The sequence below is a fragment of the Pinus tabuliformis genome, chromosome 7, assembly GCF_031772625.1.
Source record: "Pinus tabuliformis cultivar Carrire ecotype Pingquan chromosome 7, CPIR1, whole genome shotgun sequence".
Taxonomy (NCBI): Eukaryota; Viridiplantae; Streptophyta; class Pinopsida; order Pinales; family Pinaceae; genus Pinus; species Pinus tabuliformis.
Genome location: NC_142293.1, coordinates 995,347,495 through 995,370,487, shown reverse-complemented (window position 1 = coordinate 995,370,487; position 22,993 = coordinate 995,347,495). Strand labels below are relative to the sequence as shown.

Below are 22,993 nucleotides of genomic sequence, written 5' to 3'. Positions count from 1 at the left end.
TATCCACGGTGATTCCCTGCAATCTCCCCATGGGTATTATCTTTTGTTGGTTCGCCATTCATAGCTAGATAGGATACCATTGCAGTGTAGGCCTTCCCATTCACTCCCAATTCTGCTTCGGTAGAACGTTCGCGTCCGACCTTAGGTCCAGAATTACTTGGTTCATCTCATATAATCTTATGTGCGTGGTCAACCTCATTTCTCCTCCCGTCCTCGTCGCATGCTTTCCAATCTTGCGGACTACGCGCGGTTCTCCTGGCGCGGTTCCTGCGCATCTATTAATAAGTTCCTGCAATCTCTTTACAGCCTTACTGTCGCGCAGAAGCTTCATGCATATTTTTAGGAACGTTGTGAGCATTGATGGGTCCATTTCTGGCTCTGGTCTGTCTTTGCTTCCTGAAGTGGAGGCATCAACGAAGCTCTTCCTAGCTTCCATGAAGGTTTCCTTAGCGCGCTCCAAATCAAACTCTGGTTCTTTCATCGGAGCCTTGCGAACCCAAGTACTATCTTCAGGTTGTTTGCCTTTATCATCTCTTGTCGTAATTCCACTTTGGAGCACAATGTTCACATTAGGGTCTTCCTCGCGCGGCTTAGACCTCATCATCTGCAGGTTCTGAGTCGGGGGAGGTTGGAGCGCTCCCTTGTCATGCAACCTCATTATCAGTGTGGGACAATCCTCCGTTTCATGATCAAACAAGGTACAATACAGACATGATGGACGCGTTGAATTCGTACAATCATGGGCATAATGTCCTGGCCCCTCGCAATTGTAACATATTAGCTGTCCGCAACCTCCTCTAGGTCCTCCTCCACCTCAGCCTTGTCTACGCCCCTAAAATCCGGTTCGCGCCACTCCTGTGTTCTGGTTAAGGGGCCGTGTTTCGGCCTGAACTTTGTAGGTGGGAGTCCTATCCATCATCAGCTCATAGCTTTTACAGGTGCGCTCATCGTGTCCAACCGATCTACAAAAATTACAGAACAACTGTTGTGAATTCTGTGTGTACTTCTGTAACAAATGGCAGCTGTCCGCAGCATGCTTTCCTCCTATTTGACAAATCGCGCACCACAAAGCGGGTGCCGCGCTAGGTCCTGCTTGGGTCTCCGGTCTTAACGGCATTGGTCCTCCTCCCACGAGGTAATTCGCGAACACTGGGCAATGGTCCTTGTCATGACCCTGACCCTTACATTTAACACACCATACCTCTTCACGCACTTCTGGGCGAGCTGTTCTGTCCTGTTTCAGACATAAGTTTTTCAACTGCGCGTGGATTTGTTAAACTCCTAGGTTAGGATTCTGTATCGGGGTCTCATGCAGCCTTATCGCGATTTCCAAGGCCTTTGCTTGAGTTGTTAACCTTTGTTGCGACAACGTGTTCCTCAAATGCGGCGTCAGCGATGCTACAAACCATTCGCGGTGCTGTCCATTCGTCAAAGTCATATTAGCTTCGCGAATTGTGCACTTCAGTCTCTGATCCAATTCCCAAGGGGTCTTGCATGGTAGCATTGTGATCTCTTTGAATCCAATGATCGACTGCGCCTTTGACTTCGGCCTGCTAAATTCTCTGTTCAACACAATTTGGATATCTGCGATCTTCGCATTTGGATTGTCATTAGAATGCTTGATATACCAAGTCAGTGCGCGATCCTGCAGAGCACTAACCAACGTTGCTTTCCTTATGTTATTATCTGTAACTCCCTGCGCTTTCCATACAACCTTTATTACGAACCAAAACTGGTCCAGATCTTCATTTCCTACTCCCTTAAACATTGGCAACTTTATCGCGCTTGCCATATTGACTTGCAGTGGTCGCGGAGGTGGTACGAGTGAAGATGGGGGTGAAGGTGGTGAAGCTGGTGGTGGTGTGGGTGGGGGTGGTATGCGCAGAATCCTATGCCTTATCAAATTGATCGCGCTTCTTGGTGAGACCTTCGCGAGTTCTGCCTTGTCCCCTCGCGGAGGTGAAATCAAGAGGCTAGTTTCTAGTTCTGCACTACCTTCATTTCTGTAAATTCTCCCACTTCGCGTAGCCCCGAACATCAATGTATTCGCATAATCCGCTTTTCACACAGTAGCATTTTAATCCAAGTGTTCAGAGACTTAATGTACTTACCTCGCGGTCCTTTGAGAAAGCGTCACTCGGCCTCGCTGTAGCTTATCGTAGTGTCTACTACGAACTTAGTAATGAATCCTCCTATAATCCGATCGAGCCAGTGATCAACAACGCGCACGATCTTATCCTCCGATGCTTCCAATCTGCGCACCAATTTTGGGGTCCACACAATAGGACTGTCGAGCTTGCACCTTCCTTGGCTATCTACTAGCTTCGCGATCCACTCGTACAACTCAATAGGGAAAGATGCGAAGAAAATTTCGTGGATCTCTGTGTACAGGTAGTAGTCTAACCACTCTTCTTTTGATAGTCGCGGATTCCTGTTCTCCTGCGCCGCGAACTTGTGAATTCTTCTGTCCAACCAACCTTCAATTTCTTTCTTAGTTGGATTCCAATGATACGACATCAGACATCTCTATGCAGATTCCGGTCTCGGCAACAAAACCATTTGTTGGCTTGTTGGGGCCTGACCCAGGTTCAGAGTTAATTAGCCAAACAAATCCTTGTACTACTGGCCCTTTCGGCAACAGTCCGCGGAGCGCGAACTGAGGTCTCACTCGAAGCAGTATGGGGGGATGCTGGAACCAGGTTTCCGCACCCTTGAGATGTCTGAGGGGTTGATTTAGTCCAACTGTGAATACCTTCGCACATGTTACTTCGCGCACTTTCCTGGCCTGCGAGGCCTTCGCGCCCTTGTTATATTTGTCTTCGCGCAACCCTAACCAGGGGCTGTGGGGCTTTCGCGCTGCTAGAGCAGCGATTTGCACTATTTCCCCAAGTCACGCTGCGGATCTTACTTATCTTCTTATAACAGTTAGTTATCTTCGTGTAAACATATATCTTATATTATATTCACTTTTTTCAGCACATTCATATAAGTTCGCACAACAAATAAACAGTAAACTTGCAATTCATACCCAGTATACTTCAATGCATAAAACAGGAAAAGATACACAAAAATATTGTAGAACTTCTCTTTATTAATGCTTCGACTGGTTACAGACTCAATCTGCCCTGCGCATTCAGTTGCAGGGATCCGCACACTCAGCTGCAGAGCCTTCTTCTACTCTACGACCCAAAGACACGACTCTACACTTAGAATCAATGCTTCCTTATTAGATCTCCCATTGATTCATTCCTCTCTGCTTTTCTTTACACTTAGAGCCTCGCTCTATTTATACAATCCCATGGTCCGCGGACCATGGGTAGATCTCTCGAACCAACATTATATTACAAAAATGAGGGCAGACAACCCTCTGACTCATTTTCCATCTTCGCGTTCTGCGCCCATAAATCGCAGAGTCTTTACATTGGACATAGTCAAAATTTGGGCTTTAAGCCCCAAAACTTGCCTTGGGGGGATCCCACGCCCAACACTATACCCATCCACTGAAGAGGTGTTGACGATGTGAGCATTCCAAATCAAGGCCGAGTGGATAATTTAGGGCCATGGATGCATGAATTTTGGAACACGTGAGATTGATCTGGTGCGGGGACTGTTCCAAGAATTTAGGGAACGCATTATTAATTGAGGTCAATATAGAAGGGCCAATTGTGGGTCAAGTTCTTTAATCACCAGGAGGTTGAGTTAATGCATAGAGGACATGTTGCCAGGCTTATTGAGGCTGAGTGAAGTGCTGAAAAAGAGGCCATAGTGAAGATACAAGTCACATTTCCTAGCCGATCCGACTATGGAAAGGGTGAATGTAATCAACACCGTAAGCAAGCAATATGCCTAAACCATGATTATCTTTTTACTGAGGCCGTAATTATCAACAACAAATCCAGGAAAGGAGGTCGAATTTAAAGATGAGGTTGAACGGTCTTGATTTGTGTTGGTAGAATAGTCGCCAAATTATTACATTGTTCACCACTGAAATTCTTGAAGACAAATCGCTAGTTGTAGTCACAAATCATGCATTGGGAGAAAAGCCAAAATCACCACTGCGCAGGGGCTGTAATTTTCCCCATGCGAGGAGGCCAGTGTGTAACAATTGATTCAGGTCGAAGTGGTAAAGGAAGAGATTGAGTGATTGATCTTCGGGGCCGCATACAACACTCAAGCTATTTACAATAGTAGATCGATTAAGGGAAAAGGGCCAAAATACAAAGTGGAAAAGGCCGAATTCATCTGATTCGAATTTGCCTATCTCGAGGAGCAAAATAATTGGAGGCCAAGTTGTTGAATCGCTGGGTACGATATTGTTGCAGGTGGTCGAATTTCTTATTAGGTGAAGGCAAATAAAGGAGGCCGAGTTGATCAAGTTGCGGGGGAAAATTATCCTTTCTTAGGCCGAATTACCAGACTCATTAAGGGAAAAATTGCTGTAGCAGATCAAGGGTTGAATCACTAGATGATTTGATGCTGAATTGCGATCAGTTGAAGATCATATTATCCAATAGTTCGTGAGCCAAAAATTTAAGGGTTTACTCACCGTGTGCCATCTTAAAATTTTACAATCTTAAAATTTTACCATCTTAAAATTTTAATTGCTGGAATTGGAGAATTTCTATTTTGGGGTTTGCATATTAATTTGGTTGCTGGTAAATCCTGAGTAAATTTTTATGGTATTCTCAAGAAAAAATCTATGCCAATTTTTTATTTATTTGTTTTGTAACAAAACCCTTGAAACTTGGGAGGACTTTTAATGGCTATTAACACAAGAGGAATTTGAAAATTTGCAAATTTATTGGCTCATGGACGATCCACCAAGGAGTTGGAGTGACTTGGCCAAAGGGCAACAGAGGTTTGACGAGTCATTAAGATAGCTTGCAACTATCGGTGCTAACTGTCATCTCAAAAGAAATTTTATGAGAAGAACCTTGGGAGGGTTCAGATGTAGAAAGGATGAGGAGCCAAAGCAAAAGCAATATGAGGAACTTCCAAGAAAGAGCATAAATCAAATGAGAAGAGAGAAGATCTATTTCACATGTGAGGCAGCTTGGACACCGTATCACATGTGTGGAGTTAAAAAGGACAGAGAAACAGATGAGGTTGCAAAAATTGAAGGAGATCGAGAAATGGAAAAGAATTCATGTTAGTAGATTGAAGAAATGGTTGAGGGTCCATGGTTGGCAAGGAGATGCATGAGGAGCACTCTAACTTGCATGATCATGAGGAGAAGCATGACTTAGATTTGCATCATGAGGATCACGAGTTTCCTCTTTTGGAGAGCCCTTTGAAGGCTCAAGTGATAGTGATGGATGAGATGGTTGAGCATTCATCCTTGGGACTAGCCATCTGTGAAATGCAAGTAGGTGCTGAGACATCCAGCTGGGTGACAAGACTTCTGGATGATAGCTACCAAGAGAAGATTGGGCATTTCAGGATAGATCTTATGGCAATGAAGAAGAAAATCCAAACACCTTGAGGCACCATCTAGCAGCAAATCAATAAAATTGAGGAGCTTGGAGTTGTGTGTGCCAAGTTAGTGGCCAAGTTATCTAGCGTTGGGGAACAACTAACGTCCTTAACTAGGTAGCCAGGGGAGCATATTTTGGAGTTTTAGAGCAACCCTCTTTAGGAGTACATAGATAGGGCTTGTAGCACTATTAACCCACCTTTGTACATTTGAGAGGGAGGGGCAAATTTTTCTAGATGGATCTTATGGGTTGACCATGTGGAGCAACGTGAGTTGAGCATGGTGCAACATTGGCATAGTGGACTTGTTCCATGTACAGGTGTTCATGCATTTGATCCTTCCCACGGGATGGATTGGCGAGAGATTATGAGTTGCTATTCTATTGATGGGGCGAGTCGGGGGAAGATAGGCAAGGCTTGCAACACTATTAGCCCACCTCTGTACATTGGAGAGAGAGGGGCAAAGTTTTCTAGATGGATCTAATGTCTTGACCAGGTGGAGCAACATGAGTTGAGCATGGCACAACATTGGCATAATGGACTTTTTCCATGTGCAAGTGTTCATGCATTCGATCCTTCCCACGGGATGGATTTAGGAGAGATTATGAGTTGATATTCTATTGGTGGGGCGATTTTGGGAAAGATATTCGTAGTTAGGGGAATAACACAACAAGAGCCCTTAGACATGAGGGATACGAGATGCTCGAGTTGGCAATGGGATCCAGGTGGGTCTATTGGTGGTAGGATGAGTCAAAGGTTTGTTTGGGATCCATGTATCGAGGGATCCATTCATGATTAGGTGGCATAGAGGCATGGTGTGACACAATGGTTTCATATGGGATCCTAGTATTGGTGTACAAATGCCTTTACAGTTGACATATGTGGATTGCTTGAGGCAAGCAATTATGGTGTGGGAAGATTTGTAATATTCCCATATTTGGTTTCCATTATGATGTAGTTAGGGCGGATTCCCATGCCCCAAGTTTTGTGTTAGCTAGGTCACAGGAGTGGGATTATGTCATATGTGAGCCCGAAGGGTTTTTTAGGGGTTTTATGGGGTTCGACGGGGTTTGCTTGCTATATTTTATCATTAGGGTCAGTTTTGCACAATCCATTCTTGGTCTTGTTGCATTCCAACGATTCTTGTAAAACGGGGTTATTATCAAGCATATTTTAATCAAATACGCTAAAGGTGTTATTTGCAGCAAATATCTAGAGAACCAGAATAAAGAAATCTACAGAATGGGATGATGAAAAATGAATTTCAGTGACCAGAGAAATCATAGAGGTGGATTAATCATTTTCCGGGATTAAAAGTGACTTAAATAAAATAAAAAAAATCACTTAGATAAAATAAAAGGGAGGAACTTTTAAAATGAAAATAAAATAATAAAATAAAAGTGCTTCTAGAAGGATAGAGAGAGATCCATCAAATCTTTAAAAGAGGAGAAAGCAAGGCATTTGGGATATCTTGGATTTGGAATATTTTCTCTTGGGAAGTTTGAGAACTTGGTTTTCAGGTTCTGAGAGCCCTAGGATGAAAACCCTTGGGTTTCTTGTTGTGTTGGACGAAACCCCAACTCATTATTGTGGAGATTTCCTTTAGAAGTCTCATAGAGCTTCATTGACATCAGTTGGAGGGCAGATCTGGAGCAAATCTGTGGGGATCACCTAGATCTTCAATTTGGGCTTCATTTCCAGTGATGTAATAGCTATTGTCAGCCTTTTGCTGGTGTTTGTAAAAGGTTTTCATAACCATATTTAATATAATAATAAGGTTGAATTTTGTTGAGTTTGTTGCATAAGTCTCGTGTTTATTCAAAGTTGCAGTTTCTTCTATATCTGAAATTTTATTTGCGCTGGTAAAATTGTATAATTTATTATGGTGTATTTTTTTGAAATTAAATGTTGGGGATTTTAGGCAAATATTCCGAAAGGAATATTACACGTGCATTGGGAGATGCACCGGGGGGATGTGTGGGAGTACCATCAAATTTTAAGGAAATTTAGGGAAGATGTCGGGGTATATATATATATATATATATATTTCAAATTCATATTCAATAATGAAAGCATAAATACATTGATCCATATTCACCATTCTAGAATCGACATTGATTTAAAAATTAAATTCATCATTCGCCATTCTAAATTCTAAGTTGATTTAAAATTAAAATTCATCATTCATCATTCTAGAATCTAATTAGAACTAAGCAAAATAGACTATAGTAGATACTGAAATTTGAAGACTGGAATAGTAAATTGTTATAACTAAAACTTAAAAATAGTAAAGAGTAGTGCTCTTGATTAATGCTAATTCCATACCCTCATACATACAAAATCCAATGGAAACATTGCAATCCCCCCAATCATGAAATCTTGAAAGTTTGCTGGATTTTGAGTGATATCTAAAATTCTACTTTCTCCATATGAAATCCAGTGAGGTTGGAACCACTCTCAAATATATTCATCCATTTCATGGTAATGTTAAAAATTTAAGTGAAAGGATGAAAATGAAAGATAAAGGAGAATGTCATGATTAATTGAGCCCATGGGGGGCAGCTCAATTGGCGTTTGTCATGAAGTATTGTGTAAAGCATGAGAATCAAAGATCAAATACCTCGTGTGTTAAGCCCCCCAAAAAAGAAAGATAAAGGAGAATGTCAATTTTACTTTAAAAATTTAACATTGCTATTAATTACATAGCGTTATTCGAGCCCTAGTGTTGAATATTAAGCTTCTCCACTCATAAATCATTGTTTTCAAGCAAAATTAAGGGGGGATGCCTAGCCCTTTCTGAGGGGGGGCGCTTACAAGCTCCCCTTTTGGGTAAATGTGTCCCCCACACCAGGGAAACATTTCCCCTGCGTCTCCCCAAAAGGGTGATGTGGGGAAACGTTTCCCCAAGCGTCCCCCATCCCAGGTGCGTGGTAAACATGAGGTTCTTGCCCTCCACCCTGGAGGACGGGGGAAGTGGAAAAATGTTTCCCTAGATGTCTCTCTATCCCAAGTGCGTGGGAAGGCTGAGGTGCGTACACCTCACACTGGGGGACGCGTCTCCGTAGAAAACTGGTTTCGTCAATGCATGTTAAGGTCAAGATAGGTTAACTGAAATAAGTTAGTCTTATCGTGATAGCTCCAATGCTTTATTTTAGATAACTCAAAGCTATATATTGTGCATTACTTATTATTATATGTGGACAAATAATTACACACCAAACATCCGTCTGTAAAATTGACTTAGAGTTGAGAGAAAAGGAGGTATACATGCTATCACCCCATAAAGACAACTTCCTTCACCCCTATCAAGGATCATAGATGAAGGAACTTGGATTTAGTGAGTGGTTTGCTGAGAATATTTGTGACTTGATCATTTGAATGACAAAATTGCCAATCAAGAGTTTGATAATGACTGAGTTGCTGTATCTAGTGCATAGGGACTTCAATTTGTTTGGTGCATTGGCACTCAACTATATTGCGCAATGTGGATGGCACCTTGTTTATCATACTAAAGAGTTGTAGGTGGGTCATGGGAAAACCAAACTCTGAGCAATTGTAAATCCAAAAAACTTCTTAGCGGACATTAATATCTCCTTGGCACTCTGCTATGTTCAATTTTATGGTGTCTTCTATACCGATAAATACTTCCAATTATTTGGTTCTTTACACTTTCTTATTTATAATTCCATCATTAAGTAATTATACAGAAGACATCAACATTATAACATTTGTGACAGTAGGATCATAAAGAGATATCCAAAACAAAGAACACAATTTTACCCTGGGAAAACTCACTTGGGGAAAGACCCAACAACCTTCTCCTTAGAGAAATATTTAGTTCAACAAGAGATACATCAAAGTCAAGACAAACTGACCAACATAGTAGCAGGATGACCATCCACCAAGTGCCAAGCCAACCCTCCAAAATTTCCAAGATAAGATGTCTCAAATCTGTCCACAAATAGGTCTGCAATAAGGTCTGCTTCAGAACTCCAAGAGGGCCGAATTTCAGCCTCTTTCTCAGCCTCAGATTTCAGATTATGCCACAGAAATGTGCCTCAGAACTTCGGATTCACCTTAGTAATTTGTGCCACAGAAAAACTTTTCATTATCCACATAAGATGCCTCAGATTTCTGAATGGACTTTGGCCTCTTTTGTCCACAAGAACGAGGGCTGGAAGATGATTTAGATGCTACTGTTTTCAGCCTCCTTGTGCTTCTTCCTTTCTCACATAGAACAGAGATATTTGTGATCAGATGAGACACATTTGGAGGGATGTGAATGGCTACTTATAGCCTTCCGCTAATGTGAATGGGTGCCATTTGTAGGCTGAGCCGATTTGTAGAATAGGAGGGCCGACTTGGTCACCTGAGGACACAAAAATACATATGACATTCAAATTTTCTTCTTTTGCAAAGGCCATGAAGAACATGCTTTTCACATTTTTATTTTGACAACAAAATATAATTCATCTTTCATCATTACAAGTGCAAAATTTGTACATTATGAAGACTGACCATAGCTACAAAATTCAATATGCTCGTGTACAAGAAGGGGCAATAATTGATAAGTACCCCAAATGTAGCAAAGGACACTTTGTTTCCTTTCATTGACTCCCGTGAAGATCTCACATGAAGTGAGAGATCAAACCAACAATAAGGAGATGTCTGATCAAGTATGGGTTCAGTAGAAAAGACTTCCTACCATTCTTCTTTGCCAAGTAGGATCAATCTTGGGAGTTTAAAACTTGGCAGAAAGTTTGACATTGATTGAAAAGGAGGGTGGGTTAACATACAATATTCCATGTGGAACTTGTGAAGTAGGTTAAGAGCATACTTAGACTAGGAAACAAAGATCCCTTATTTGGATCATTGGATTTGAAGACCTGGGAAGTAATGAAGAGGGTGCAAGTTACATCATATGATTGGACATCACATGGTTGATCTATTGGTCATTACTCCCAATGATAAGTAGGCCATCGACATAGAGAACTAGGATGAGGAGGTCACTATTAACATTTTTAGTGTAGACATTGGGTAACAGTCCTAGTTTGATTTCTAACCTAGCTAGTTAGGAAAACAGAACATCTTGAAACTTTAGTATAAAACCTATTAAATATTAAAACCTATAGTTAAGATCTAGGAAACCTATGGTTAAGCATTGAAAATATTGAATTGTTTGATTGCAACAATTTCTACACCACCTAGTCTAGTTCAGAGTTTGGATGTAGTTATGTCTGTGTAGGCTCTAATGAAAGCTAGTTATTCTTAAAAGTCAGATCTTGATGACTTCAACTTCTTCCTTGTTGACAAGGAGTATTCAGGCCCCGGGGTCGTATGCACTTAGAAACCATGGTGTGATTCTACCATTTTTTACATTGAATGTTGGATGAGGATATATTTAACTGTTGGTGCCTATTGATCTGGGAAAGGAAGGGGATTTTGTTTGCACTCCTATTGGGTTTGTGGTCAAAATATGTTTGCCTATTGTTTAATTGATATGTTGTAGTGTGCCAGGTGTTACAGTTTGGTTCTTGGAATATTGTTGGATACTTTGCTTGGGTAGTGCTAGAGGGCAATTTTAACCCAGAGGATTGTGTTCATGCCAACTATCTACTTTAGCTAGAGTTCAGAGGCCTGCTTGTTGACATGTGTGCTTTATTTGATATGTTTGCCAAAATAGTTGTTAAAGTCTTTATCCATGAGGGCTGACATAATTTTTTTAGGGCATCTCCCAAGGTTTGTGTGGTACTTGGAATATTGTTGGATCCCTTGCTTATCTGCAGTAATAGAGGGCAATTTCAAGCCAGAGAACTGTAATCAGGCTAACTATCCGCTTTTACTGGAATTCTGAGGCCTGCCTATTGACATGTGCCCTTTCATTGATATGTTGCTAAAAGATTTGGTTAAGTTTTTATCGTTGATGGTTGACATAATTCTTTTTGGGAAAATCTGAGGCTCTGTGTGGAGGTGGATTTGAAATGGAATCTTCCCCCTTTAATGTTTGTCTACACTATTGATGGAGTTAAGCAGTAGATGTTGTGGTATCTCAATCTTCCGAATACGTGTTTTCCCTGTTAAGCTCAGGGTCACCTGATTAGACTCTAGAGGTTGCCAACTTCGTCTACCCAAGTTGGGGTAGGTTGTGGGTGTAGCTTTTGTTTTTCAAGGTGCAAGGGAATGTGGCACCTTTGTCACTTTAGGATAAGGAGTTGACTATAGCCTATAGTGTGGGTGTTGGTGGTCGTTCTTTCAGTGGTATAGTCTTAGGAGTGGGTTGTTTAGGTTTGAGGGCAGGTAATTTTTCATCTAGTTGTTTTGGTTTAGTATTGGTGTTGGATTTTGGTGGTTTGTTGGTTTAGCATTTGGCCAATAACTGTGTCTTAGTGATGGTTTAGGCTTGAGTGCTTTAGCACTCAAGACATGTGTTCTAAGGTGGTTCAGTTTTTTCTAGGTCTAGTAGTATGGAGTTTGATCCAGGGTGGTAGGTTAAGTCGAACAAGCTGAGGGAGGTTTCTTCTCCCACTCATGTGGGTAGTTTAGTGGTTGATATGAGCACTAAGTTGTGGGTGAAATCTTACAAGGATATGATGGTTCATTTGTTTGATTGTAATATGCCAGGTTGGGAAGAATTTGAGATAGATAACAATTTAGTAGTGTAGATCTTTGTCATTTGTTAGAATGAAACTTTCTCCATTGTCTTGGAATGTGTCAGGGATTATGATTTGTAGTCACAAGCAGATTGTTTAAGGAGCTTTGTTGCATTTTTGATTGGACATGTTTTTTTTGGCATAAAGTCAAGTTGGCTAGAATTGAGTTGTGAAATCTTACGAATTATTGTATGAATGGCTCTTATTGGGCTTCAGAACCTTGTCAGGGGAGTTGGGGGGGTGCGGTTGCCCTTTCATCTTATTTGCAGAATTTTTTAGTAGTTTTTGGCCTACCTTGAGGATTGGTGTGTCTGGTTCATTCTATTGATTTAGGTTTGATTAATCAGATTGTGTGCAGTTTTGGGTCCTTTCTTCTGGCTATATGGAGTGCATTGTTTGTGGGGTTTTTAACATGGTGGAATGGAAAGTGATAGATGTGGAGGCATATGTTTTGTGATTAGTGGTTTAGACAAGCATTCATGGTGTCAATGCAAGGACTTTTTCCTAGGTGTTTGAAACAAATTGGAAGCGAAAGGGGTTTAACTATGGCATTTGGTTCACTTCAACCATTATAGGAAGCGGTGTGACTGTGTGCAGACTTAGATTGGATCGATTCTATGGATCTGGAGAGGATAAGGCGGCCTCCACAGGGAGATTGTGCTGATGGATGTGATACATTCAGGTCACCTTTTGATTTAGATTGTGGTTTTTTTGGGTCATGTGGTTGATTTGCTTTCGCTTCATTGTTCAAAATGAATGTTTCCCATTTGGAGTTGATGGATTTCTGTGCCCTAGTCCACTGGGTTGTGGTGGACCCTTGTGCCATATGATTGACCTAGGTTATATTTTTCTGTGGTATGCTTCTCCTGTAGCAGTCAAGCCCAGCTGATCTGATTTTGAGACAAAAGATAGTTCCTTGCTCATGGTATTCTATAATAAAAGTGTCTCCACAAAAGGGTTTGTTATCCGGTAATGCCCTAGGGCAATTTTCAGTGAAATTTCTTTCTCTCATCCAATAAATCATCAACTCATTCAATAACATAAGATATAATTCACATTATCATTCCACGTTTGTCATATCACTGTTTAATCAGTAACAATGCCACCGTTCATGTAATGAAATTGAACAAACTAACAGAGAATTCCAAGTACCACAGAAAATCCTAATGACCTGATACAGCAAATATTCTTGTAGATTTTGGTCAAGAACTAAACTAATTATCTTCAACACTATATCTGCTAAATCGAATTATTTACTTCACACTGCTTCAGGTTTTGCACCTAACTTGCACCTTCAGGCTGCGATCTGCTCAGTACTCCAAACCAGTCCAGGATCCGTGGCAATTAACTCAGGGGAGCTCAACCCCTTCTAGGAAGAATCGGGCTTCTGTTTGGTGACCAGAGAAGGCTATTAGTCCAGATATTTTCTCCAGAAAATGCCCTTTCCAGTGTTAATTACACTCTTCTTTGCTACAGGAAGACCACACTAGGGTTTTATCACAGGAGAATTGATCTGCACCTGCTAATTAGCCTCAGAAAGACCTGCGACTACCTCAGAAAACTCTTTTACTGGCCACAAAGACCTCGGTGACCTCAGAAAAGATGTTTTCTTGCTCAGGAGTGTTTTGGCCTGCTTAATCTTCTGCCTCAAATGAATGCCCTAGCCACAAAAACAATGTGGATTCCTTGTTTCCTTCACCAACTGACCCTTGAATGACTTGGACAGAATTCCATTAATTTCTTCAACAATCCTGTGCCATAACAGAGTAGAAAAAATAGGAAAATAGGAAATAAGTTTATCAACTAGGGTGGAATCTTTCACCACCGAAATCGATAGGAGGGAAGGGGTTTTTAAAATCCTCAGAGCTAAGTCAAGAAAACAGATGATTTGATCCACAAATGATGGTGATACTGATGATTTGATCTCAACTCCTCTTTATTTATAGATTTGTCCATGGGCTTCAAGATGTGAGGGGTTGTGGGTGCAACCCCTAGTTTTGGGTTCTTTTGTCCCAAATTGGGAAAAATTGGGTTTTTACCCCTTTATCAAGACTATAGCCTATGGGGTTGGATAGGTTATTTCGTCCCTCATTAACCTTCAATTTGAAGAGGACATCACATACCCTTGCAAAAGTCTTGGTTTACAACTTATTGAGCCAATTTTGGTTTTAATAAGAAATAAATTTTTTTGGTAGTTTGTCTCTAGTATATTTTCAATCTCCATGGTCTATACTAACGAAAGAAAAGTAATTTTCACATTACATTTGTATTGTTTAACTGTTTGGATAGCCATTTTTTTTGGACTCAGAATCTCAATGAATAGAAAATGCAATATCCTGTTGATCAACTTTATCACATTTTGCACACAAATTTGGCAGCAATTTTGCTGGGGGTAATTTTGGCTTGAAATTCATTTGAAATCATTTCCACTGATTTGTGCATTCCTCTGGTTCAACTTATTATTAATTATAGTGAGAATGTGAGCCTGAGCAAAGCATACCTATATCTAAAAAGCTTGTGAATAATAAACGTATGCTTTATGCTAGTTGATAATACGTTATGAGCCTTATAATATTAGATTTGTTTTCTAATAAGGTGAGCCTGATGAGGAATCTGTTTGTTTAGTTGCTTCTTTCATCCTCACTCTATTTTAAGGGTGATAACATCAGTTGTGGATGCTAAATTTTGTTTTCTTGCAGCTATATGAGCGGCTAAGGAACACTGTAGACTCCCCGAACTTTCTAGCAAAATTACAGACTTCTCATGATAATGGAAATACCACATCCAAAGATCTAGCAAAATTACAGACTTCTCATGATAATGGAAATGCCACATCCAAAGATCCAGCAAACATGGGGATTGAAGGTTTGTGATATGCTCATTTTCATGGTTGTTGTGAGGGTGTAAAAATTAACCGTCTTCAAGCATGCTGTTTATGCTGTCAGGAGTTTCCTATACGTGTTATTTGGCCTGGACCCTTTTTTATGTTATTTGAAGAATTTATTCTATCACATCATATAGACGCTGAACACGTATGTTATTTACATTGATGGTATTCTTAGGGGATATATTGGGGAATAATAACCCTGAAGACCCAAGCTTGTGGGTTTGGGTTCCAGATGACATGGCTACAAGAAAAGTTGAAGAAAGATGCGGACTGGACAATGAAGGATATATCATTATTACTGAAGAAGATTTAGTAGATGGTATTGCCACATTCATAGCGAACTATATTGTATCCAACTCGCAGGCAAAGGTTTGATCAATTATAAAGCTGCTCATATGGTAGATGAAATGTTCTTGGATGTATTTCAAATCTGTGATTCAGTGTACATTCTTCACATTCTCTAAAATCTTCAGCAAGAGTTTAAAAAATATTTTTATTATTAATATCTTGCAAATTTTTTGCACTTTTTAATTCCAATGCTTGTGTACTTTCACAGAAAATGACTCCAGAACAGCTGCAGAAAGGTACTCAGAAGAATCCTTTTGGTTTCTTTTACCACTTTATTTGTCAACTACTCATTTGCGTGCAAAGATTTGTTGAATAGATGATTTCTTTTTATATTTACCATTACGTTTAGCTTGTGCAGTTCTTTCTAATGTCTTGGAAAGCATGTATAGAAGAAATACAATTAAGAAATTGTGGGACGCTTCCAAGTTTATGTACACTGGAGCAACATGGGGAATTACTCTCATTGGGTAAGTTCTATAATGATGTCCAAGCATTCTTAAATTATTTTACAAGCATTCTATGGAATTTTCCTGACTTCTCTTCTGGCTACAGATTTTACAGACATCCATTTTTACTGAAGGCTGCAATGAAAGCAGCACTGTTCACTGGTCGGATACTTGTCAAGGCACTATAATATTGTTCATGGAAATTCATAACATCCTGCAACTGATGTAAAGCCATTTGCTCTATATTCATTCAATTAGCTGGGAATTCGGTTCTGAATCCTGATGTTTGATTTGCTTCAAGATTTATTTCTCTTACTTGGTTTTTTGTGGATGCTGGGATTCTCTTCAATAAATCTGCAAAGCAGAGTTGTATATTTCAGAGGATACTAGCAGTCTATAAATATGATTTTTCTTTCTATTCGGGACTTCCAATCTCTAGATTCACCTGATTTTTTAATCTCGAAGGACAAGATACACATTTGATAGTCTTGACCTTATCGTGGTTGCCTGAGCATGTTCTTTAGGGCCTCTGGTCCAACAATATATATATATATATATAGGCCCGTGGTTCTACACATCAAACACATTGTTAAACGTGCTCATATTATTTCTTGCTGCTATTAAGCTTGGTCATAGGTTGATAGGTTTTGGAGGTAGTGGTTAAAAGATAATCATTGAAAAGAACTATGCACTTGTTTGTTATAGCTTTTGCAAGTCAGCTAGTCTAGATAGTGATGGGCGTTTTAGAGTTTCAAGTAATTGATAGTTTAATGGTGAAAATTTGGACATTTTGGAAGGTTTGAATGGCATCATATCCTATCAGTCAAGATTTATGGTAAACGAGTGCACTAATTCTTATGGAGAAGCTGTCGAGGACAGAAGAGAATAGTTTAAAATGTATCTTTATCGATTATTGTAAGGGCATGGAGGGTTATCAGTTGTGGGATTTGCAAATATAGATGATGGTGGAAAGTCATGTAGTGTTTCGTTAAGGATAATAAGCAAATTTTTGAGTAAAAAAAACTCGGTGGATAGGATCTATTGATATTGACCTACGCAACTCAACGTCGAGGCTGATGGACATTATGATGTTAATTACTAGATTTGAAACCGAGGAATCGTCGAAGGCAAGCAAGATTTAACAAGGGATATACTAGGTGGTGAGTACCAATTATGTTATTGATGATGAGAATGATCAACAAATCCTAATTAGAGGTATGCTAACATTAGAGAACCCGCGGGAGGGATTGACTTATTATGCGTCATGGATCATTTGAATATGAGAGACAAGCGAGAAAATGTGAATGGACAAGAGATTTATTATTTCAATGTATATCAAATTACATAAAATGGTTATATATATTATGATATTCTGCTATTCTTGTTAAGAAATACTCACATAATTAATAATTATTCACCTAACTATATACATAGCATAAATGATTTATTATTTGCAACTTTATTATATCATTAATATTATGAAGAAATCGTCACAACAATATCTAATACCTTGTCTTAAAGATGATTCTATTTTTCATAACCTAGCATTTTCCATGATGTTTCAAACTCCTTATTGAGCGCCTTGGTGAAGATGTTTGCTACTTGATCTTGTGGCTTGCAATAAATCAATTCAATTTCTTTGTTCTGCATTTGTTTTTTATATAATTATGTTGAATTTCAACATGTTTTGTTTTAATGATAAATTGGATTATTCTTTATCTTGATGGCGATTTGGTTTTCACAGTGTAAAATTGTAGGTTACATTTGTGGCAATTTCAAATTACTTACTATCCTTCATAACCATACTGTTTCACAAGTTGGTACAACAACTGCTTTATATTCTGCTTTTGTTGTTGAAAGTGCTACCAAATGTTGCTTATTTACTTGTCTATGAAATTACTTGACTACCCAGGGAAAAAACAATTTATTGTAGATTTCCTGTCATTTTTGTCAGCTGCCCAATTTGCATCTAAAAAATCTTTCAACATGAAGTTATGATTACTTTTCAATACAATATAAAACTATAATGTACGTTTGATGTATCTAAGAATTGCTGCATTCCAATGTGTTTTCTTGAGACAATTTAAAAATCTTGACAAATTCCAATTGCAGAAGTTATGTATGGTTTTGATTATAGTAAGATAATTAATCCTCCAACAAGTTGAAGATAAAGCAATTCATTACTACATATTTATCATCTTTTGGAAGTTTCAAATTTACCTATATTGGAGTTTTTATTGGATCACATTTTTGCACTTTGGATGTTTTCAACAATTTTGAAGTATATTTTGTTTCTGAAATAATAATCCTATGGGGTTGTTCCCAAACTTCAATGCTTAGGCAATAGTGTAACAACTCTAAAGTCATATCAAATGATCTAGAAAGATCTTTTTCTTCTTGAAAATTTCCTTGAAACACAACAATTGGAATTAATACTCCTATTTAGTTTATTAATAGTTTCATTAATATCGAATTAATCACAAAATAAAATAAACGTTGCGAAAATAAAAAAGTTGGAAACTGGGAAATACTAGCACACAAAAATATTGACACTGTTATTTTCAGACAAATGTCCCCAGAAAAACCCAATGTGGGAAAACCGGTGCAACAATTGAGGGTTTTATTATTATGTAGTAGTGAATTTTTGAGTACAATCTTTGGATGCCCAACTGACTAGCCAATTTTCAAGATTTGACAAAAAAATATTTGAAGAGAATGTTTTGTCTCTCCATAAACAAACATCGGCCTCTGAACACTGGCCATCCAACCTTTGCGCAGGCCCTCACGACTTCTAATCGATCTGTGCAGTTGTGCTGGGAAAACCTGTGCAATCCTCGCAGTTGCACTGGGAAAACCTGTGTGACTGTAACTGCAACCCGTCAGGAAATTCCGCGCACCGCTTGCGGTTGCTCTGGATTAGTTGCGCCGTGGAATATTTCAGTCACTCACTTCTGCTTCTTCCGGATCTGGAAATCACTGTCTTTTCCCCTCTGACACTTTGCTACTCGATCTTTGATCACTCCTATTGAATCAATTGCATTAGAGAACCAATGTCTAGATCACTGAGTATTTGCAACTGGTCTCACACTCTCAAGTGCTTCTCACCTTCAAGTGTTCTCTAAAGTGTATTCTCCATCTACCTATCGACTTCTTATAATTTTCAGTTGAGACTTCAACAACCATGATTAAAACTTAATCAATGGCTGAGATTATCTCTAAGTCGATCCGTGTGAGTTTTTAGGTATTTCACACATTTTTCAATTAATTCCTATTAATTATCCACTTTTCATAAGTTAGGCTTAGAAATTTTTTAATTTTGGTCAATTAATTTAATTGAGCCATCTCTAAGTGGAATTTCCAGAAACGATTTTTGGGATATGGAAAACTCATGTGTTTTAGCCTCTCCACCAAATCTCGAGACTATAACACTATTCGATATTACAAAAACTAACATACTGTTGCTTTTGGTTATGATGTCATCAAGATATATCACTATGTTTATAATTTCATCACTTTTTTTCCTTGATATGTAAGTTAGGATCAAAATCACTTCCTTTCAATTTTTTTGATTTAAGATACTTATTGATCTCTTCATTCCATGCTCAAGGGGCTTGCCTTCACCAATGTACTTACTATTTTTCTTTTCCTCCCGCTACAAATCCTTTGGGCTATTCCATATGTACTTCTTGTAAATCTCCATTTATGAATGCACTTTTAATATCCATTTGGTGTGTTTGCCATCCAAATTGTGCTATAAGAGCTAACAACATTTTGATTGTTATTAATTTTGTAATAGGAATAAATGTTTTCTCATGATCACTGATTTTTTTAATTTTTTTTTGGGTACATATCCCTTTACAGCTTAACTTTATATATATATATTAATGGAACCATATGATTTGAATTTTGTGATATACCCATTTACAACCTATTGCTTTCTTAGTCGAGGTTAATTCAACTAATTTCAAAGTGTTCTTTTTTAGCAAAGCCCCATATTCAATTTGCATAGCACATCTCTATTTTTGTTTTCGATTTGCTTCATTAAAATAAATTGGTTCATAAGAGCGCACAACTTTGCTAATTAAAGAAAGATTTACTTAGTTTGGTGATTGTGACGTTGTTCTTTTCTTTCCTTGTATTTTATCTATTTTTATATCTTGGAGAGTCCTATAAAACCATTTTGGTCTTTTATGAGATTCACTTTCTAGATGATCAAAATCCCAAAGGTGTGAAAATCCACATGGGCGAGATGCGCCTTAAAGTCGTCTAAATGGTTGTTTGTGTGCCTCTGACCCTGTTGCAAAGAAGCCAGACGATCAAGGATTTTCCATTGATTTTGTTACATATCGTTGAGGAATGCAATGACTTCATTTTGGTCATCATGGCACTGTTCGTGCATGTCCTCCAATATGGTCAAAATAAGGAAAATTTGCATATCTAGGGAATCCAAAGAGACAGGTTGAACAACACGTCCTAGGGACTAGGCTTGGACATGCTCCAAGTCGTCACTTAGCTCCACTCACCTCCCCACCACAGCTTCGTCCATGCCTCCCTGATCGCCCCTTCCCCCTGATGGACCACACGGCCCCATTCCTCGACCCTCTGTGACAACATAACAATTCGAGCACTAGGGCACCCACATTGAGGATACTCAATGTTATATGACATGGGATCTACCACCCAAAATCCCAGTCGAGAGACAACCACCACCTTGACCACCTTGAGCCAGTAGAATTTCCCCCGCTCAATAGGTGCACCAAAGCCACACCCAAGTGGAGACCTCCTAATCAAAAGTGGGCCCTCACACCCCTGCAATCCACATAGAGCCTTTTCACAGCCTCTAGAAGCCTGAAACGAATCTTGCCTTGCTTGGAGTAGACACAATAGCCAAAATTCGCGCAAAAAGAAATAACTAGAACACAATCGAAATGCACCACCACATAATGGGTTGGAAAGAAACAAGAGTAGATAGGGGAGCCAACAAGAAACCTTACCGATAACCACCCAAGCATGCCCAAGTTCATCCATTTGCCACTCACCACAGATCTGAAGACCACTTCAACTTCCCTAAGCTCGGAGAACCAATTGCCAAGAGAAACTGCGAGCACCTTATTGCCAGGGTCCTAGACGAAGCGACGAGTGCCAATGTCGAAGAAACCTTGAACTCCCCTACCCAGCGACAACTACCCAAATTGAGATTCTCAAGTGGGTGAGCATGCACAAGGCGGCAACTTGTGCATACTCCACGATGTTTGCACTACCCCCTCTATCTCCCATAACCTGCAAAAATCCCCTGAGCTTAAGTCGATTGCGGATTCCCCAAATATTTGGGAATCAGATAGACATGGGCGCGGTCAAAAAAATTGACCGTGCCCATGCCTGTCCGATTCCCGAATATTCAGGGAATCTGCAATCGACTTAAAGATGCCCAGCAAAAACAATGGCAAACAACAATGCACCACCCTTTAAAATTTGCTGCTGCCTTCTTGAGGGTTCACAACCCCATCCACAACTATCCTAGCCTCCTACCTTGTGTTCACTAGTTGTTATTCGCACGAGGTTGATCCACGCTAGACTGCGTTGCGAGATTCAATTGCATCCACCCCCATCAGGGTCTCCATGTCTTAATCTATAATACTTTTTAGCTGCTCCAGCCACAGAAGGGTGGAAGGCGACCAATTCTAACTAAGAGCCAAGTTCTGATCTTGCCTCCCCCAATTAGCAAGTAGGTCTGTGGCCTTGTTCTTGGATTTCAGAGTGTGAGCTGTTATCACATACAAAAAAGATAGCAATAAGGATTGAATGCTATGAACCAGGAGGTCAATCTCCAGCTTTTAATTACTTTATGGACTAGCGATCCGTTCAACAATTTTTCAACCACCATGACTGCCAAAAGAGAATCACCTTCAATCTGAATCCGATGGAAACCTTGTTCCCTAGCAATAAAGAGACCCTCTAACAAGGCAACGAATTCAACTACATTATTGCTCGCGTTACCGCAATATCCCGCATAAAAAACTATAGGTCTACCTCTGTTATCTCGGAAGATGCCACGAAATCCTACTGGGCGCGGATTACCTTTAGATGCACCATGAAAATTCAATTTGATGAAGGGTAGAGAAATTCAAGGGTGACTTCCCAAGACTGACTTGAACCTTGGCGGGGAAAGAAGCTACCAGACATTGAGATATTTCTAAATCTTTCAAAATTTGAGCCTCCCGTCCTTTGACCTTCCAGTCTTCCTCCGTCCATTTCTCTGACAACACTGTTTTTTTATATTCTGCTTAGTCTTTAAAGACAATGCTATCATCGGCTTCCAAACATTCCATGGAAGTATCGGGGCTAAAACCCAGGCTCAATTAATAATCGTGTTTTGAAAAAGATTGGCTTGCCAGGATTAGTGTTTCCTAGCGGCTGTTCTGGGATATGTCTAAATGTCCGAATAGGGATCAAATCCTATTCTAAAGGATTTCCATATAAAGGCATGTATTGAGGAGATACTCTATGCTCTCCTCGCGCTCTTGACCGGTAGGGTTGTGAAGCGTTCATATTTAGCCTAGTATTGGATGTGCTTTACTTCCGAAATATTTTGTGGAGAGGTTAGAACAACTCAGAAATGATTTAGAGAAATAGTTTTGAAGCACGGTAAAGTACCTTAAAAAGCTCAAAAACTTTGGGTCGGAGAAGATCCAAAGTTAACCGTCTTCTTTGCCTAGTTAACCGTCTTCTTTGTCTAATTAACCGTAGGAAACTTGCGACCTTAGGCCATAGTTTACCACCCCAGATCCTATGCCAAAACCCTTCTCTGGGGAGATCGGTGTGCTTGGCTAGGGGTCATAGGCTTCCTTTACAATGAAAGTCCCCTGCGACTGATAGCCCCATCGAAATCTTATCACCGTCTTGAGCGATAAGTATTCTCCTTTCCGGGAGGAGGATCGATAGGCTCTGCCACTCATGTTGGGGAGCATTATTGTTTCAGTCATTTTGGTCATTGCAAATCCTCCACTAGTTCTGTGGGCCTCTGATTTTCCAATAATCCGCCACTGCTATTGTTCCTGATCCAGTGGTGTGCTCGTTGATGTTCCTCAAGTCTTCTCTCCTCTCCCACCTTGGGAGTTGCTGCCATGAGTCATCCCAAAACCGGGCTGTACCCCTGTTTTGAATTTCCCAGAAGATATGATCTTGGATAA

General features: G+C 39.7%; 1 protein-coding gene and 1 long non-coding RNA gene across 3 annotated transcripts in view; one reads left to right on the top strand and one right to left on the bottom strand.

Annotated features, from left to right (window-relative positions):
- LOC149250945 (uncharacterized) overlaps nt 1–16,221 on the top strand; it is a 22,632-nt gene extending 6,411 nt beyond the window's left edge. Inside the window, exons 2-6 of one of the 2 annotated variants that reach the window (XM_089459287.1) lie at nt 14,822–14,987; nt 15,185–15,378; nt 15,566–15,593; nt 15,707–15,824; nt 15,910–16,221. In XM_089459287.1, coding sequence (XP_089315413.1) covers nt 14,822–14,987; nt 15,185–15,378; nt 15,566–15,593; nt 15,707–15,824; nt 15,910–15,991 — 588 coding nt within the window. In that variant the 3' untranslated portion in view covers nt 15,992–16,221. The remainder of the gene's footprint in view (nt 1–14,821; nt 14,988–15,184; nt 15,379–15,565; nt 15,594–15,706; nt 15,825–15,909) is intronic. The other variant, XM_089459288.1, reaches the window with a different exon arrangement.
- LOC149250944 (uncharacterized) lies at nt 9,786–22,993 on the bottom strand. Its single transcript, XR_016266850.1, has 2 exons — nt 22,458–22,993; nt 9,786–9,841 (listed from the first exon to the last, which is right to left on the bottom strand). It is a non-coding gene; the product is annotated as an uncharacterized LOC149250944 (long non-coding RNA).